Source organism: Oncorhynchus tshawytscha, linkage group LG25 (genome assembly GCF_018296145.1).
Source record: "Oncorhynchus tshawytscha isolate Ot180627B linkage group LG25, Otsh_v2.0, whole genome shotgun sequence".
NCBI lineage: Eukaryota > Metazoa > Chordata > Actinopteri > Salmoniformes > Salmonidae > Oncorhynchus > Oncorhynchus tshawytscha.
In genome coordinates this window covers 7,440,611-7,460,224 of record NC_056453.1, presented here as the reverse complement: position 1 = coordinate 7,460,224, position 19,614 = coordinate 7,440,611, and the positions used below count along the sequence as shown (strand labels likewise).

Sequence of the window (19,614 nt, the reverse complement as noted above, 5' to 3'; positions counted from 1 at the left end):
AGTACAGTATATACATATGAGATAAGTATGTAAACCAAGTGGCATAGTTAAAGTGGCTAGTGATACATGTATTACATAAGGATGCAGTCGATGATATAGAGTACAGTATCAACGTATGCATATGAGATGAACAATGTAGGGTAAGTAACATTATATAAGGTAGCATTGTTTAAAGTGGCTAGTGATATATTTACATAATTTCCCATCAATTCCCATGATTAAAGTAGCTGGAGTAGAGTCAGTGTCATTGACAGTGTGTTGGCAGTAGCCACTCAATGTTAGTGGTGGCTGTTTAACAGTCTGATGGCCTTGAGATAGAAGCTGTTTTTCAGTCTCTCGGTCCCAGCTTTGATGCACCTGTACTGACCTCGCCTTCTGGATGACAGCGGGGTGAACAGGCAGTGGCTCGGGTGGTTGATGTCCTTGATGATCTTTATGGCCTTCCTGTAGCATCGGGTGGTGTAGGTGTCCTGGAGGGCAGGTAGTTTGCCCCGGTGATGCGTTGTGCAGACCTCACTACCCTCTGGAGAGCCTTACGGTTGAGGGCGGTGCAGTTGCCATACCAGGCGGTGATACAGCCCGCCAGGATGCTCTCGATTGTGCATCTGTAGAAGTTTGTGAGTGCTTTTGGTGACAAGCCGAATTTCTTCAGCCTCCTGAGGTTGAAGAGGCGCTGCTGCGCCTTCCTCACGATGCTGTCTGTGTGAGTGGACCAATTCAGTTTGTCTGTGATGTGTATGCCGAGGAACTTAAAACTTGCTACCCTCTCCACTACTGTTCCATCGATGTGGATGGGGGTGTTCCCTCTGCTGTTTCCTGAAGTCCACAATCATCTCCTTAGTTTTGTTGACGTTGAGTGTGAGGTTATTTTCCTGACACCACACTCCGAGGGCCCTCACCTCCTCCCTGTAGGCCGTCTCGTCGTTGTTGGTAATCAAGCCTACCACTGTTGTGTCGTCCGCAAACTTGATGATTGAGTTGGAGGCGTGCATGGCCACGCAGTCGTGGGTGAACAGGGAGTACAGGAGGGGGCTCAGAACGCACCCTTGTGGGGCCCCAGTGTTGAGGATCAGCGGGGAGGAGATGTTGTTGCCTACCCTCACCACCTGGGGGCGGCCCGTCAGGAAGTCCAGTACCCAGTTGCACAGGGCGGGGTCGAGACCCAGGGTCTCGAGCTTGATGACGAGCTTGGAGGGTACTATGGTGTTGGTGTTGAATGCCGAGCTGTAGTCGATGAACAGCATTCTCACATAGGTATTCCTCTTGTCCAGATGGGTTAGGGCAGTGTGCAGTGTGGTTGAGATTGCATCGTCTGTGGACCTATTTGGGCGGTAAGCAAATTGGAGTGGGTCAAGGGTGTCAGGTAGGGTGGAGGTGATATGGTCCTTGACTAGTCTCTCAAAGCACTTCATGATGACGGATGTGAGTGCTACGGGGCGGTAGTCGTTTACAGATCATGGACTTCCTGATGGGCCATTTGGTGAGGGTAGGCAACAGTGCTTCTGCCACACAGGGGCTCCTCAGGGATGTGTGCTTAGTCCCCTCCTAGTCCCCCAGGTCACGCGTTTGCGTGATCCCATGGTGTTTATACCTGCGTACTATTGTTTGTATAGATGAACGTGGTACCTTCAGGCATTTGGAAATTGCTCCCAAGGATAAACCAGACTTGTGGAGGTCTCCAATTATTTTCTGAGGTCTTGGCTGATTTCTTTTGATTTTCCCATGATGTCAAGCAAAGAGGCACTGAGTTTGAAGGTAGGCCTTGAAATACATCCACAGGTACACCGCCAATTGACTCAAATGATGTCAATTAGCCTATCAGAAGCTTCTAAAGCCATGACATAATTTTCTGGAATTTTTCAAGCTGTTTAAAGGCACAGTCAACTTAGTGTATACTGGAATAGTGATGCAGTGAATTATAAGTGAAATAATCTGTCTGTAAACAATTGTTGGAAAAATTACTTGTGTCATGCACAAAGTAGATGTCCTAACCGACTTGCCAAAACTATAGTTTGTTAAGAAATGTGTGGAGTGGTTGAAAAATGAGTCTCCGACCTAGGTGTATGTAAACTTCCGACTTCAACTTTACCTGCATTTATGTGAAAGATGTTTGAAAAGGATATTTTGGTCTTAAATTATATTGTAAATTGTAATGGTAGAGTTATGTCTTTCATGAAGTTATCAGAATTGTACAGGAAGGTCTGCTCAATCCGGAGGAATAAAAATCGCATAAATAGGAAAGTATACCAGTTTCATTTGAAGACCAAGATGTTGACAACTGTGCCATACAGATGGCAAAATAGTTGGGAAGAGATTTGTGATGTACCAATTTCATGGTACAGGGTGTATGAGATATATGAGAAATATGAAATAACACAAGATTCAAGACTTCGTGCTGTTCAGCTAAAATTATTATATAGAATTCTTGCCACCAACAAACTGTTGAATATTTGGGGCATAAAATAATCTAAACTCTGCAGATTTTGTTGTGAGGATACAGAATCAATAGACCATTTATTTTGGTATTGCCCTCAAGTAGCCTGTTTCTGGACTAAGGTTCAGGAATGGCTGAAAATGCATAACGTTGACCTGAAATTGACCCTAGAAATAGTAGTTAGGAGATCTGGAGAGACCAGGTCAGTCAATTACTAATATACTAATACTCTTAGTGAAAGTATTTATCTTCAACTCGCAATCTGTGGATTATATTCGATAGATTGAAATTGTACGATAAGCATCACAGCACAGTTGAAAGATACATGTTGTGTAGAATTTCCGAAGAGGGTGGCCAGCAGAGATAGGTGGGATGGGTTGAGGGAAGCTGAGGGTTGGGATGTGGAATTGGAGACAAGTGGGAGTGGAGTTGCTGGGCGGGAGATGGAATGATGGTCAAAGATAAAAGTCAAAAGTAAAGTCAAAATAAAACATAATAAAAATTACGTTTGAATGACACTGAGGGGCAGTGTTTTTACAGCTAATGCCGGTTTGGCTGAGGCTGATGCCGTGCAGGTGTTTGTACACATGCATATACACACACTCTCATTCAAATACACGCATACACACACATATGTAATAGTGCCAGACATGCACTCAAATATATACAATTGGCATTTCTGTTATGATTTCAGTTGTCCTTGATGTCCTTTGTTTTGTGTTATTCTAAGTTCGCTGTTTTCTTTTGTCTTTTTCTTTTTTCTCTGTCGTTCATTTTCTTGGTTGTTGGTGCATTGGGGGGTTACTGTGGGAGGGGTCTCGGAAGTTTGAGGGACAGCTATTAGGGAACTGTCGGGGGATCTTGGAGGGCTTGGGTCCCCGTTTTTTTGGGCCTGGTGGGAGATCTGCCGACGTGCCCTTGAGCAGGGCGTTGACCCTGGATGCTTCTGTGTGTCGCTCTGAATGGGAGTCTGTTGGATGACTGGTGTGGTGTAGTTGTTGGTGTGGTGTAGTTGTAGTCTTCACTGCAGGTATATTATATGTTTTGGATATTCAATCAAATATTTTTATGAAATTCCAATGATTATTATTTGGATCCTGCAAGGATCTTCGTCAGGTCAGGGTCTAAATTATTGTTTGTTTATTAATAAAAAGGTACGTGGTAGAGCTTATGAGTGTGCAACATTTGTTTCCTTACCTTGAAAGCAGTCTATGAACAAGGAGTGACTGCAATCTACACTTTGGTTTTTGTTAAACTAGCCACTGTGGACAGCAGTCACTCCTGCTTTTCAAGTTAGGCAACACAAATTTAAATATAGCATTTTGCTGATCTATTGTAACGGTTTTCTAGTGGTGATGAAGGAGAGTCGGACCAAACTGCAGCGTGTCGATTGCGATCCATGTTTAATACAACAAAGAAACACGAACTTACAAAAAACAATAAACGAAACCGAAACAGCCTATCTGGTGCAAACTAACAGAGAGTACACATAGGACACTAAGGACAATCACCCACGACAAACTTAAAGAATATGGCTGCCTAAATATGGTTCCCAATCAGAGACAACGATAAGCACCTGCCTCTGATTGAGAACCATTCCAGACAGCCATAGACTTTGCTAGACAACCCACTAAGCTACAATCCCAATACCACCACCAAAACCCCAAGACAAACACACCACAATTACAAAAACCCCATGCCACACCCTGGCCTGACCAAATACATAAAGATAAACACAAAATACTTTGACCAGGGCGTGACATCTATCCCTTTAACTGCACTGCTAAGGTGAGAGTAGCTCTTGTACTATTGCCCTTAATAATAACATTGGCATATAGTAATATTAGGTGTTGTGGTTTTGTGGGTGCTGATGGTAGCAAATGGCTTAGCATTAGCTTTTTTTGTTTCCTTATTGGTTTTGGTTTTCAACCTTGCCAAAAAAGGCAATGTCCTATGTAATGATATGCAATTATAAGCTCCTTAACGCTGTTGTCAATGATGTTGCAAATGAAGTCAATGTACTGTTTTAGTTGCTGATAAGATGTCGGAAATTGACGAGGTGTAGAGAGCACATTGACATACGGAGAGGGGCTGGGTTATCATTCTACAGCTGGAATCAAATGCACACACACACACGCACGCACACACGCACACACACATCCACTCCATTCAGACAAGACAACAGCTTTGTATTTCGACACATTTTTGCAGTCTGAAAACGACGACTTCAGTTGAGAGATCCATTCAAACAAGCCTTTTTATGAATAGATAACAGCCATCTAGCACATTGCATTTGACCTTCTTGAACTTCTCCAGCCTCTGTGGCTCTGTTGCAATTGAAGTCACTGGAGACATAAACAAGATTTTGTCCCAATTGGCTTTTCCTTGCCCTGCTGACGTCAGGGTTTCCCACCATGGCTTCGCTATACGAGCTTTATCCTCTCAATATCGCTTTTAGGACTTCCTTGTGTCATATGGAAATGAATAGCAGTAGATGTGATGCTCAGGTTGATAACGAACAATATGAAAAGCAACAATGCCTGTAGTACCCTATTGTTATCTTGTTACACATTCATTGGACATGTAAGACAAACAATGTTACGATTTCCTTTTGGCATGGGCCTCAATCATAACCAGAATCATAATTGCTTGCAGTTTCCCTCTCTCTTTGTTTCTTTTTCTCTCTCTCAAGTCAGTAATGACAAGGATTAACCTCTTCAAACCAATCCACACACATCACCACAAGAGGCCAGTCCTAGACAGACAGACAGACAGACAGACAGACAGACAGACAGACAGACAGACAGACAGACAGACAGACAGACAGACAGACAGACAGACAGACAGACAGACAGACAGACAGACAAACAGATGTGCATGTGTGTATGACCTACTCTCAATACTTATTTTCCACCATAATTGGCAAATAAATTCATTAGAAATCCTACAATGTGATTTTCTGGATTTTTTTTTCTCATTTTGTCTGTCATATTTGAAGTGTACCTATGATGAAAATTACAGGCCTCTCTCATCTTTTAAAGGTGGAGAACTTGCACAATTGGTGGCTGACTAAATACTTTTTTGCCCCACTGTATATTAAAGTCAGCCTTCCGTGAAAGTACCACAACTTGTTTCCTTTAGTATTAGTATTTCAGTGCCCGAAAACTTGAGTCACACAAAATCACATTTTAGTTTTAGCCAGTTTTAGCCAGTTTAAAGGCGTCAGTCAATCTACTTGTGAGTTTGATTATATTTCTTTGTTGTTTCTTCACTCGAGTATTGCCAATCTCTGTTTTTGCCTCAGAATTGTTTTGAAGCGCAAAACTGGGTTGTTGGCAATTAGCTACGTTTGGAAATAGCCCTCATTTCAAGTTATTGAGCTTTTGGCTCCGTCGCTGAGGTACAAGAATAGACCCATCGAGCCTGCCTTGAGGTCAGAGCTGACAGCTACCTGTTTGTTGCCATATCAGCCTACCTTCAATCATCCCCAAACCTGCTGTCAACCCCTCAGGTGGAGAGGCTGGCCCACAGCCAATCATGAGCATGGGTGGGTCTAACAGGAGAGTGAGAGCCACAGACACGAGAGAGGGTGAGAAAATGACCGTGAAAAGCACAGCGTTGAGATTGTAGGAGGGATTCAGAGGAACAGATCAGCCAGAGAGAGTCTGCAGGGATTCATACAGAGAGAGAGAGACTGAGAGAGTGAAAAAGAGAGGCAGAGTGGGTGTGTGTGCTAGCGAGCCAAGGTCTTTTCGGAGCTAAACATAGCAAGGTTGGCAGCAGTGTCAGTGTACAGTAGATGTGACTCGTATTTGCCAGCGCTGTTTGAGGCCAGCAACTCTTCTCGCCATGCATATTCTACACTCGCACTGCGTCATAAGGTCAGAAATTGTCTTCTTTTTTGGACCGTCAACTTTTGTTTAGCAGATGAATTGTCTCGTGTTGGTGTTGTTTGGGTGTCTGCTGTGTCGTTGTAGTTTTGGGCACAGGAATGATGGTACATAGGAAATAGGTCATGTTGCTTGCTTTACTTCTTGAGTAAAGAAAGCAAGACTTTAAGGGTTCTTTAAAGGTTCCGACAAGGCACTTGGCCCCCAAATGGTACAAATGTGTAGCCTCACCATTTAAATGTGAAATCATTTGTTTGTTTTGTAAAAGATCCGTGCACAGTATTTTTTCCCCTTCTTTTTCACTCTCTCTCGCCTCAGCAGAAGACTTGAGCTGTGAAGCTCTGAAGGGCATTTTTTTGATAGAGCACAACAGAAAGCGTTAAGAGGGGACTGGACGCTAGTCTAGCTACATCTGAGGGCTCCGCTAAAGTGATAAGCTCCTCAGTCTCTGTCTGCTTGACTGTGATGATGGAGGTTGTGTATTTCTGAATGGATTACCTGAGGTGTGATGTTGTTAATGGAGGCCTGGAAGGTGGCAGTGGCATCCCTAGAGTAAGTCTATTGACTTTTGTTGCCTTTATTTAACCAGGCAAGTCAGTTAAGAACAAATTCTTATTTTCAATGATGGTCTAGGGACAGTGGGTTAACTGCCTTGTTCAGGGGCAGAACAACAGATTTTTACCTTGTCAGCTCAGGGATTTGATCTTGCAACCTTTTGGTTATTAGTCCAACGCTCTAACCACTAGGCTACCTGCCGCCCCGTTGGGTGCCCCGTCCCCTTCCCTAGGGAGTGGGATGAGTTTTATTTGTGGGGTTGGTGGGCGATGGGGGTCTTGAGTAGGTGCGTGTGTGCGTAGCAGATGTGAAGACCCTGGTTGGGGAAACAGGGACGGGACTTTTTCTGTCTCTGTGTGTATGTATCAGGAAACTAAATGGTGTTGTTCTCTGTGTGTGTGTGTGTGTGTTTTGTGTGTGTGTGTGTGTGTGTGTGTGTGTGTGTGTGTGTGTGTGTGTGTGTGTGTGTGTGTGTGTGTGTGTGTGTGTGAGTGTGAGTGTGTGTGAGTGTGTGAGTGAGTGAGTGAGTGAGTGCTTGTGTAGTCGTGCGACACAGGTAGCATCAGAAGGCCACAGGGTGGGAGGCTGTACTGTCAGTGGGTTGACAATTTGATGGCTATCACCCCGGGCATCGGCATATCTGATGGCTTTTGATGAGGAAGCCAGAGCTGGGAGTGACATTTACCGTTGGCTATCACCCAATGACAACGCTATACTTGCTGCATTGTTGTTACAGCTGGACATGTTCGGTTCATCCCATAGTGGCACTCGATGGTTGATATATACATACTAGATGACTGATAGGGGGCGCCTTGTTGAAGCCACCATGCCACCATCTTGGTACTCCCCCACCATTGTAAAAAGTATTTTGTATGCTATAGAAATGCCTTTATTAATGTCTACAAACATTTCTGATAGGCTTATTCTATTACAGACACGTTCGTACATACTTTGAAATTGTATTATGTCAGCTAGACATACAAATAAAAACAATGCAGAGTTTTTTTTAAAGTAAGAAGAATTTGCTAAATAAACTAAAGGAAAAATAGTAACACAAAACAACAATGACGAGGCTATATACAAGGGATCAATGTGCAGGGGTACTGGTTACATGTAGGTAGGGATAAAGAGACTATGTATGCATAGATAATAAACAGAGAGTAGCAGCAGCGTATGTGAAGAGTGTGAAGGAATGTCAATATGCATGTGTGTGTGTGTGTGTGTGTGTGTGTGTGTGTGTGTGTGTGTGTGTGTGTGTGTGTGTGTGTGTGTTTGGAGTGTCAGTGTAGTATGTGTGAGTGTGGGGTGTACATCGAGACTGTGCAAGAGAGTCAGTGCAAAACATTTTAATAGATAAGAATAAAATAAAGGGGGGTCGATGTAAATAGTTTGGTGGGTGGCCATTTGATTAACAGTTCAACAGTTTAATTGCTTGGGGGTAGAAGCTGTTAAGGAGCCTTTTGGTCCCAGACTTGGCGCTCCGGTACCGCTTGCCGTGTGGTAGCAGAAAGAACATTCTATGACTTGGGTGGATGGAGTCTGACCATTTTTAGGGCGTTTCTCTGACAACGCCTGGTATTGAGGTCCTGGATGTCAGGAAGCTTGGTCCCAGTGATGTACTGGGCCGTACCCACTACCCTCTGTAGCATCTTGTGTTCGGATGCCGAGCAGTTGCCATACCAAGCGGTGATGCAACCAGACAGGATGTTCTCGATGGTACAGCTGTAGAACTTTTTGAGGATCTGAGGTCCCATGCAAATCTTTTCAGCCTCCTGGGGGGAAATAGTCATTGTCGAGCCCTCTTTACGATTGTCTTGGTGTGTTTGGACCATGATAGTTCGTTGGTGATGTGGACTCCAAGGAACTTGAAGCTCTCGACCTGCTCCACTACAGCCCTGATGATGTGAATGGTTGCATACTCGACCCTCCTTTTCCTGTAGTCCACGATTAGCTCCTTTGTCTTAACCACGTTGAGGGAGAGGTTGTTGTCCTGGCACCACACTGCCAAGTTTCTGACTTCCTCCCTATAGGCGGTCTCATCGTTGTCGGTGATCAGGCCTACCACCATTGTGCGTGGCTACGCAGTCGTGGGTGAACGGGGAGTACAGGAGGGGACTAAGTATGCACCAGGCCCACGTGGTGAGGGTCGGCGTGGCTAATGTGTAGCTCTGTCAGGTTGGATGGGGAGCGTCACTGCACAGCTATTTTCAGGTCTCTCCAGAGATGTTTGATCGGGTTCAAGTCCAGCCTCTGGCTGGGCCACTCAAGGACATTCAGAGACTTGTCCCGAAGCCACTGCTGCGTTGTCTTGGCTGTGTGCTTAGGGACATTGTCCTGTTGGAAGGTGAACCTTTTCCCAAGTGTGAGGTCCTGAGCACTCTGGAGCAGGTTTTCATCAAGGATCTCTCCGTACTTTGCTCTGTCATCTTTCCTTCAATCCTGACTAGTCTCCCAGTCCCTGCCACTAGAAAACATCCCCACAGTATGATACTCCCACCACCATGCATGACTGTAGGGATGGTATTGGCCAGATGATGAGCGGTGCCTGGTTTCCTCCAGACGTGACGCTTGGCATTCAGGCCAAATAGTTCAATCTTGGTATCATCAGACCAGAGAATCTTGTTTCTCATGGTCTGAGAGTCCTTTAGGTGCCTTTTGGCAAACTCCAAGTGGGCTGTCATATGCCTTTTACTGAGGGGTGGCTTCCATCTAGTCACTCTACCATAAAGGCCTGATTGGTGGAGTGCTGCAGAGATGGTTGTCCGTCTAGAAGGTTCTCCCATCTCAACAGAGGAACTCTGGAGCTTTGTCAGAGTGACCACCGGGTTCTTAGTCACCTCCCTGACCAAGGCCCTTATCCCCCGACTGCTCATTTCGGCTGGGTGGCCAGCTCTAGGAAGAGTCTTGGTGGTTCTTCCATTTAAGAATGATGGAGGCCACCATTTTCTTGGGGACATTCAATGCTGCAGAAATGTTTTGGTACCCTTCCCCAGATCTGTGCCACGACACAAATCCTGTCTCGGAGTTCTACGGACAATTCCTTCAACCTCATGGCTTGGTTTTTGCTCTGACACTGTCAACTGTGGGACCTTATATAGAGAGGTGTGTGTCTTTCCAAATCATGTCCAATCAATTGAAGTTACCACAGGTGGACTCCAATCAAGTTGTCGAAACATCTCAAGGATGATCAATGGAATATATTTGTATATATAATTATTATTATTATTATTTTTACATATTTGCACAAAACATTTTTTGAAGGTTTTTTCTTTGTCATTATGGGGTATTGTGTGTAGATTGATGAGAAAAAAAGCATATTTCATTAACGAGGCTGCAATGTAACAAAATGTTGAAAAAGTGAAGGGGTCTGAAAACTTTTTACCGGTCTCTCATCCTGTCATATCTAGCATGAAAGCAGTCATACATATATATTGCAGCCCTATAAACGTGTCTACTTGTTATTGTGGCCCTTTTTGGTTGAGTGTCAAATGACCTCACGCTGTTGTAAAATAAGTCACTTTATTCCTGTTTGGGTTTGCAAAGTCGCAAATCACATGCGCTTCATTACAAGTACTGAATTTAATTTGAAGAAAAAAAAATGGATTGCCCCAATTAGCCATTTCTCTATTAAACATTTAAGGGTGTTTTTACATTTCGCCCTCTTCAAAAGAAACATCTCAGTCCTCTTTAATACTAGATCCGCCAAGACGGTCAATCTGACTTAATTTCAATAAAAACCTTGAACCCACCTGTCCCTGACTTCTCCTAAATATGTGTATTTTACACTCTAGCAGTACTTTCGGACAAATTTCATAAAAGACAACAACTTTCTGAGCATGCCATCCTCAAAGCGCCATCACTGCATATTTAGTAGAATAGCCGGGCCTCGAAGAGCACCAACAGCCACCAGTGCAATAAATCCATTCAACTAGAAAAGCCTGGGCTAATTGGACCCCCCTTCGTGACAATGTAATTTGTTTGCGTTTATGAAGGTTCTTAGGTAACACTAGAATACAAAATGTAAATACTTAAAAGAACATAACATGGTTTATGTTACTGTAGACGTTACAGTATGACTCATGATGAAGTCTCTCCTGCTCATGGGTGTTGTTCATCCGCTGCTTGAGCAACACGTGTGCGTCGATAGCAGCCAAATCAAGCATGCAACAGGCCGGCGGCGAGTTTCTCCATCCTCCTGTCATCTCATACATCTGAAACATTATCCGACTCTCGCTCACCTGCTGCCCGATACGGATCCTTTCCCAGATATGGAAAGCCGTTCACCACGAATCAGAATAATAATCATCAGAGATCTCATGATCCATTTATTCCCCGCCATCTGAGTCCGTTTTCATTCAGATCTTGTAAGCAAGGCTTACAGCATGTGCGTCCTTTTCGTTCTGGGCTTGCCATTGTAATTTATGCACGCTCTCACTGTGTAGCCTACTCCAAGTTTTATTAGCCTACTAAACTAATATACCTGCTTGGATTCAGTGGACTGATATATAGGATACACTGTTTTGAGATTTAGGAATAATTAGAATATATGGTAGAATGGCCCGAATGGCCTGTTCTTCATTCACAATTGGTGATTACATAATTATGATTCGTTCGCCCCCCACCCCTCTCCCATCATAATATACTTAATTTATTTAATCTTGTTGTTATATGTGTGGCAATTTGTTTCGGTATAGTTTTGGTTCAGTTTCGAGGCAATTATCGGGGGGATTCTCAACTGGGCATGACACATTCAACTATCGGAGATAGACTTATTTAGGAAAAGTCTAGGACGAGGGGGACATGACTTTAAAAATGGCAGAGTAATTAGACATTTAAATTTGTTTTCAGTCATTGCGATGCGTTCTGCCTTTCTAGTACTAATATACACAATCACAAATAAATCCATTAATATTTAATGTAGGAAGGTCATAAAAAAACATGAAACAAGGCAATTTATTTCAAAAGAACAGAGTAGCATGTTTTGAGTTGTATTTATCTGTGCTTAGTTGTCAAGGCTATGGCTACGCCATGCCAATGAAATAAACTTGTTCGTTTAGCAGACATCACAGGCCCTGCCCTACCACAGTCAACACACATATTTTACAGTAAGAATATAATGGAATATCCCAAATGGCTATTGCTGATTGTCACCAGTAGCCTACTCACATGAGGAAGACATGGAAACATGGTTATTCTAGAAAAAAAAGTTATATTTTAAAACAGTGACCATCCGCGCAATCATACAGAGTTTTGACAAAAAAAACTAGGTTAATTAGAAACCTTGGCATCTGCACTTTCAGATTTGGTATAGCAATCAAAATGTCGGGCCTGCATGGACCTCTGTATGATGATATGGAAGTAGCGCTATTTGGTAAGCGCCTTGCTTCTTTGTCGATGCAGGACATCAAGTCTCTTCGACAATTGATACTATTGTCACCCATCATTGACTATTGTAAATGTAATCTTGTATTTAGGCCACATCTATTACTATTATTCGTATTCGTATTAGTATGTGTGTGAAATTAGTTTCGATATAGTTAAGGTGTAGTCTGAACGGGTCAGCTGGGCGGGAGACTTGTCTTACAGTCGAAAATACACTATCATCTTATTTTAGTATTTACAGCATCTTATTTTAGTATTTACAGTTTATGCGCTTCTGGATCAATCAAGTCATTTCGTGAACCTGAGGTTAACATAATCTTTTAACATAATAAATGCATTCGGTTATCAATGTATTATGGACTATTCATACAATTGAACTATAAAAAAAATGGTCAGAATAACCGTCATGGCCATTCTAGTAGTTATTGAATTAAGGCGCTCTCAGTTTTAAAGTGAACTTTGGCGTTAAAAAGGGTAAATAAACTGAGCTCTCTTTCTATTCACACTGCCCTTGCCTTTCAATGAGGACTCAAATATTTTGCCAGTTGACTACACCCATTTTGTGGCCCGAGTCCTCTTTGCATTCATATCGCTATGTTTAGAAAGGAACCACGATCTTTTTCCTACATTCACTCAATACACTCTGGATTTTTACAAAGCGCAGGACAAACCATTTAATCAGAACGTGCTATCGGACACCTAGATATGCCTACTTACATTTTGGAAGCTAATATATTGCATTTCGTTAAAATATGAGATGATAATTGTAATCGAATGATACCAATAATATATACGTGTTAATAGTAACAAAATAAACAACAGCAGAATAACTGCCAATTAAGTAGTGCTGTAATTGACAATTGTACACCCAATGTAGGCTACTGCTCCTTTAAAAGCTATCATTTATTTTATACCCTATGTTGTGATTCTCACCAAATATGTTGTCTCCTCACACTATTCAAACCACACTTTCGAATAAACAGTTTATGAAGCTCTCGTATGTATCACATATTGCAAACAAATAACCCGACTAAAAACTCCACACAAATGTTGGGATTTCTGTGCATCCTCACATTGGCAGCGGTGTAAAGTACTTAATACTTTAAAGTACCGCTTAAGTAGTTGCTTTGGGTATCTGTACTTTAGCATTTCTATTTTTGAAAACTTTTGCTTTTATTCCACTACATTCCTAAAGAAAATTCTGTAATTTTTTAACATTTTCCCTGACACTCAAAAGTACTCGTTACACTTTGATTACTTAGCAAGACAGGAAAACGGTCACAATTTCATTTTAATGATGGAAATTTGAATGCAGAGATACAGAGGTCCCGATGGCCATTGTCGTGCCATTCATCCGCTGCAATCAAGTCATGTTTCAACATGATAATGCACTGCCCGATGCTGCTAAGATCTGTACATAATTCTGGAAGCTGAAATTGTCCCAGTTCTTCCATGGCCTGCATACTCACCAGACTTGTCACCCATTGAGCATGTTTTGGATGCTCTGGTCGACGTGTACGACAGTTTTCCAGTTCCCGCCAATATCCAGCAACTTCGCAAGGCCATTGAAGAGGAGTGGGACAACAATCCTCAGGCCACAATCAACAGCCTGATCAACTCTATGTGAAGGAGATGTGTCGCCTTGCATGAGTCAAATGGTCTTCGTCGTGGTCGTCGTCGCCCCCCCTTGACACTGACTTGTTTTCTAATCTATGCCCGTACTTTTTTTCTTAAGGTATCTGTGACCAACATATATGCATATCCTTATTCCCAACCATGTGAAATCCATAGATTATGGCCTAATGAATTTATTTCACTTGACTGATTTCCTTGTATGAACTGTAACTCTGTTCAATCGTATAAATTGTTGCATGTTGCATTTATATTTTTGTGTAGTGTATATTTTAAACCAAATACTTTTAGACTTTTACTCAAGTAGTATTTTGCGTTGAGACTTTCACATCTACCTGAGTTATTTTCTAACGTATCTTTACTTTTACTCAAGTATGACAATTTAGTACTTTTTTCCCACCACTGTCAATTGGTGCCTAGAAGAGAGAAGATAACGATGTGCAGATTCACCCGAAAGAAATGTGTGCTGTTTTGGATAGTGATCAAGTATGCACAGAAATTCCCAAATTTGTGTGGAGTTTTTAGTCAGGTTATTTGTTTGCAATATGTGATATATACGAGAGCTTCATAAACGGTTTATTCGATAGTGGGGTTTGAATAGTGTGAGAAGACAACATATTTGGTGGTGAAAATCTCAACCTAGGGTACAAAATAATTTCTAGCTCTTAAAGGGGCAGTAGCCTACATTGGGTGTACATTTTCCAATTATAGCATTATTGAATCTGCTTTTATTATCCTGTTATTTATTTTGTTACCAATAATATATACATGTTAATAGTATATTTTGATTACAATTATCATATTATCTTTTAACCACAAAATGGGTGAAGTGAACTGGCAAAAGTGTTGAGTCCTCATTCAAAGGCAAGGACAGTGTAATACAAAGACAACAGAGTTATGTTGCAATTATTTTTTTAAACCACAGAGTTCACTTTAAAGAGGACTGAGATCGGTTCTGTTAAAGGGGACTATATGTGAAAACACACTAAGACTCGATTTGGTTCACTGTGGCACCGACATTACTGTAATTGAAAACAACTCAGTCGGTAATGCAACAAGAAGGCATACACACAGGGTCAGACACAGTTGGCATTTCAGCCCAATTAGGGAGTCAATGAAACAGCCACTTAAGTCCTTAGGATTTCCCTGGCAACAATGGATCGCTATTTACTGAGAACGGAGAGGGGGAGTTAGACCAGACAAACTAGTGTCCAAATTCACTTTAGTAAACTATATTATGTTTTATTAAAACATTTTTTAAAAGGAGTGGCAGTTAGCCTAGTGGTTAGAGCGTTGGGCCAGTAACTGAAATGTTGATAGATCGAATCCTCGAGCTGACAAGGTAAAAATCTGTCATTCTGCCCCTGAACAAGGCATTTAACCCACTATTCCTAGGCCATCATTGTAAATAAGAATACTTTCCTAAATAACTAAAGGATAAATAAAATATGGTGAGATATGCTGAAGTGCTCAGGAGAGTCTGGATGGTTGCAGAGGTGGGACCCTTGGAAGTCTACTAGTGTTGACATCTGATAGATCCTACAGCATGACTTGTTAGTGCACTCTCTTCTGGGCTGTGTGCTTCCAGAACTCCCTAAGGAGCTCACAGTCTCCTCAATTCTCCTGTTGCAGAGCTATGTTCAGATGTGTGTGTGCGCATAGGTGTGTTTTTGTATGCGTGTGAGTGTTGCCAACTGTGTACTTGTGTGTGTGTGTGTGTGTGTGTGTGTGTGTGTGTGTGTGCGCGTATGTGTGTTTTGGCGTCGTTGTATGTGCGTGTGTTGTTGTTGTTGTTCTTGCCTTCCCCTCTAATGTAAATTGAAGTGGCAGGGCAGCCATTTTCCCGACCACAGACACTTAGCGCGAGCACTGCTACAGTCCTGCAAGACTCCCGCAGGAGAACTGTCAGGAGAAGACATGTCCTTCACGCCTGTGTTTTTGAATTCCTGTGTGTCCTATTGTACGTAGACTCTAATGTCTCTCTCCTCTCTCTCTCTCTCTCTCTCCTCATCTCCAACTATCTTTTATTCTCTCCTTCTCTACAGGTGGATCGATGGCCCGAAAAGGAAAAGAAAGAACAGTTCATGTTCTGTGAAGAGCATGTCTGGTAGGTACAGTTACGGTAGATTTACAGCCGTTTGCACACAAGAACACTATGCTCACAATGTGGGTTTGATTGAATTCCAGCCTTAGACTCTTCAACTCTGGAAAGAAAAACTCAAACCTGCATTGTGTTCCCAACCTGTCACCTGGGTTGTACGGTCTGTGCTTGTGTGGAAGACCCAGGAGCCTCAGCTCATAAATCACTGCCACCTTCTTTACATTTTAGTCTGTGTTTATCACCAAAGAGAATGGGGGGGAAAAAGGGATCTCTTTCAACGGGAGGCTGTCACTCTGCTCTCGTTCTTCACGCGGCAGAATACACTGACTGACAGCTTGGAAGTTGAGGGGCGGAGGGTGAAGAGAAAGGAAAACAACTTTGAGGAATTTGCAGGACGCTACACGTCGCCTCTGCCGAGATGCCATAAAACCTCTGTGTTTGTCATCTCCTGAACACGCCCGGGCAGACAGACCAATGAGGAAGCCTGTAGGCCCCCAAAACCTAGCATGCTCTCTGGCAGCTAGACCTGAATCATGTGACCCTCCACGGTCCATCTCAGCTGGGAAACTATGACAATATGTCTGAGCCGGGCTTTGAGGGGTGGTGGGGCATAGTGCAGGTCCTTATTATCTAAGTGTTATAAGTTATGTCATTGGCACATGGCATGGCATGGAAGGAAGGAAGGAAATGGGTTTCTTAAAAAAATATTTGGGGGGAAGAAGTTGCTTGTTACCAAAACTGAGTAGAGGTTTAACGGTTGCCTAAAATAAACAATATGCATTTTGCTTGAAATTGATTTTCTATCTAGATTAAGTGTAGTATTTTTCTATGAAGAAAGCATTGCCCCTTCCATTTTGTATTCGGTGAAAATAGATTCAAATGTGACTTTTCTTTTCTAAACAGAAATGAATGGATACGGACAGACTGGGTCAGAGAGTACAGGTCAGTTACATACATCCTTTTGGGTCGGAGCATATCGAATTGGAATTTGAATAGATGGGACAGTACATCAATTGAGATATTGGAGTAGGGGTGACTATAGCAGTGGGTGTGGGCTGCAGCGGCGCTATTGAGTTTGGGCTCGGGTTTCTAACAAAACCACACAGACTGGCTTGGGACCAGCCTGAGACTGAGACTGGGCGTCCCTACCCTGCCTTACCCTGTCTTTCCCTGCCTTCTCCCTGTCAAGTGTCCACTCCTTCGCCTCTGTTTTTCTGCCATAAGGGGAGGGCCAGACTGACACTAGTAAGACTGTACTCAGTGTGGGCCAGACATAAACATACACGCCAAAACACCCACACGTTTACTCCCTTTTTACTCTCTCTCTCTAGGGATAGTACACACACGTGTGCATACAGTGGTACACCCTCACATTCGTGCACACACACACACACACACACACACACACACACACACACACACACACACACACACACACACACACACACACACACACACACACACACACACACACACACACACAGCAATGCAGAGAGAGGAGCCTACACAGACATTACATCTTGGCTCCCTAAGCTGCGTCCAAGGATCTGCTATTGGCAGTGTGTGTGTTTGTGTAATGCGCAGCGTACCATTTCGTCTCTCCTCCCCTCGTATCACAGCTATATATTTTATTAAACTGCGGGCTGGAGGCCGTTTCCTGTTTCTACGCACTCCCCCACTAAATCCCAATGTTCTGTATGGACATAGTACAGGTTTACCTTTTTCCTGAGGTGGCTTGAGAAGGGGAAGACTAGAAGAGCACTGGCCTGAAGGAGGGAGGATAAAGAGAGAAAGGGAGGAGGTAGAGAGAGAGGCTGTCTGGTGGGTGTTTTTGTCTTCTACCCGAGGGCGAGTCATACTTGATTGCCTTAGAGTGTCTCTCACACTGAAGGGTGCTTGTTGGAGTCTCTCTCTGCCAATGTACAATTTCTCAAGTGAGGAGATGTATTTAAGGACTTACACCTTCATTACATGCCAGGAAAAGAAAGACAGTACCCGAATTGGTTAACCTCCTCACTCTCAGGCGAACACAGAGACACACACATGCATGCGCGAGTGCACACAAACACACATTGTCACACTGTCGTTTCCTCTAGTGGTTTGTATCCTGACTCTCATGTGATGGGGTCCTCAGGCCAAGATCTTAGGATAAGATCATGAGTTTTTGTTTGACTGTGTTCTATTGTATGTCTGCTTATGCCAGGGTTGGGCTCAATTCCATTTCAATGCCGATGAATTCAGAAAGTAAACCCAATTCCCAATTTTCCTCCGTGAAAATAATTGAAGGTCATTGGAATTTCCGTGTACTTCCTGAATTGTCTGAAATTGAAATGGATTTGACCCCAACCCTGTTTCATACTTTATATGTATTTGGAGATACAAGTAACTGCCAAAATAAAAGAAACACCAACATAGTGTTACTCAACCCTCTGTTACTCAATACAAACGCAAGCATACAAGGCCTTCCCTCGTCCCCCCCTTTGGCAAATCAGATTACGACTCTATACTCCTGCTTCCTCTTTACAGACAGAAGCTCAAACAGGAAGTACCCATGATGCGCTCCGTAGAAAAAATGGTCAGACGAAGCCGAGGCTGTGCTTGCAGGAATGCTTTGCTAGCGCTGACTGGAATATTTTCCCGGACGATTAGCGTCGACGAGTTAACCACATCAGGAAATGCATCGCAGACATCGTCCCCACAGTGAAGGTTCGCTGCTTCCTCAATCAAAAGCCCTGGATTAACTCTTGAGGTGCGCGGTAAGCTAAAGGACAGAATTACCGCTCACAGAACAAACGCATCCAACCCCAGGGCTACGGCTGAGGACACGAACATGTACAAAAAGTCAGACTACGTCCTCCACAGAGCCGTCAAACAGGAAAAAAGACAATATTGGAACAAGGTGGAAACCTATTATACCGGCGCCTAAGCTTGACGCATGTGGCAGGGGCTACAGTACATTACAGACTACAAAGGAAGCCTGATCTGCCCAACGATGCCTCTCTACCAGATGAACTCAATGCCTTGTATGCGTGCATTGACAAAAAACAACACAGAGCCCTGAATGAGGGCCCCCGCTAATCCGGAGGACCGGGTGATCTCTCTCTCCGAGGCTGACACACGTTTTTTTAATGGGTAAAGACTCGTAAGGCTGATCGGCTAGACACTATTCCAGGGAGTGTCCTCAGAGTATGCCAGACCAACTGGCAGGTATCTTCACAGACATTTTTAACCTCTCCTTCGCCCAGTCTGTAATCCCCACATGTTTCAAACTACCATCATTCCTGTTCCCAAAAACTCTTAAGTCATCCTGCCACAATGACCACCACTCTGTAGCACACATCTGTGATAATGAAGTGCTTTGAAAGGCTGGTTATGGCACACATCAACTCCATCATCCCGGACACCCTGAACCCACTCCAATTTGCATACCGCCCCAACAGATCTCAATTGCACTCCACGCTCCCACCTAGAAAAGAGGAATACCTGCGTGAGGATTCTGTTCATTGACTACAGCTCAGCATTCAACACCAAAGTGCCCTCCAAGCTTGGGACCCTGGGACTGAACACTCCCCTCTGCGACTGGATCATGGACTTCCTGACGGGCCGACCCCCAGGTGGTA

General features: G+C 43.3%; 1 protein-coding gene across 2 annotated transcripts in view; it reads left to right on the top strand.

Moving 5' to 3' along the window:
* LOC112224754 (thyroid hormone receptor alpha-like) overlaps positions 1-19,614 on the top strand; it is a 197,796-nt gene that overhangs the window by 149,253 nt on the left and 28,929 nt on the right. The window contains exons 5-6 of one of the 2 annotated variants that reach the window (XM_042305904.1): positions 15,939-16,000; positions 16,898-16,936. In XM_042305904.1, the coding sequence (XP_042161838.1) occupies positions 15,939-16,000; positions 16,898-16,936 (101 nt within the window). Of the gene's footprint in view, positions 1-5,474; positions 6,316-15,938; positions 16,001-16,897; positions 16,937-19,614 lie in introns of those variants that run through there. The other variant, XM_042305903.1, reaches the window with a different exon arrangement.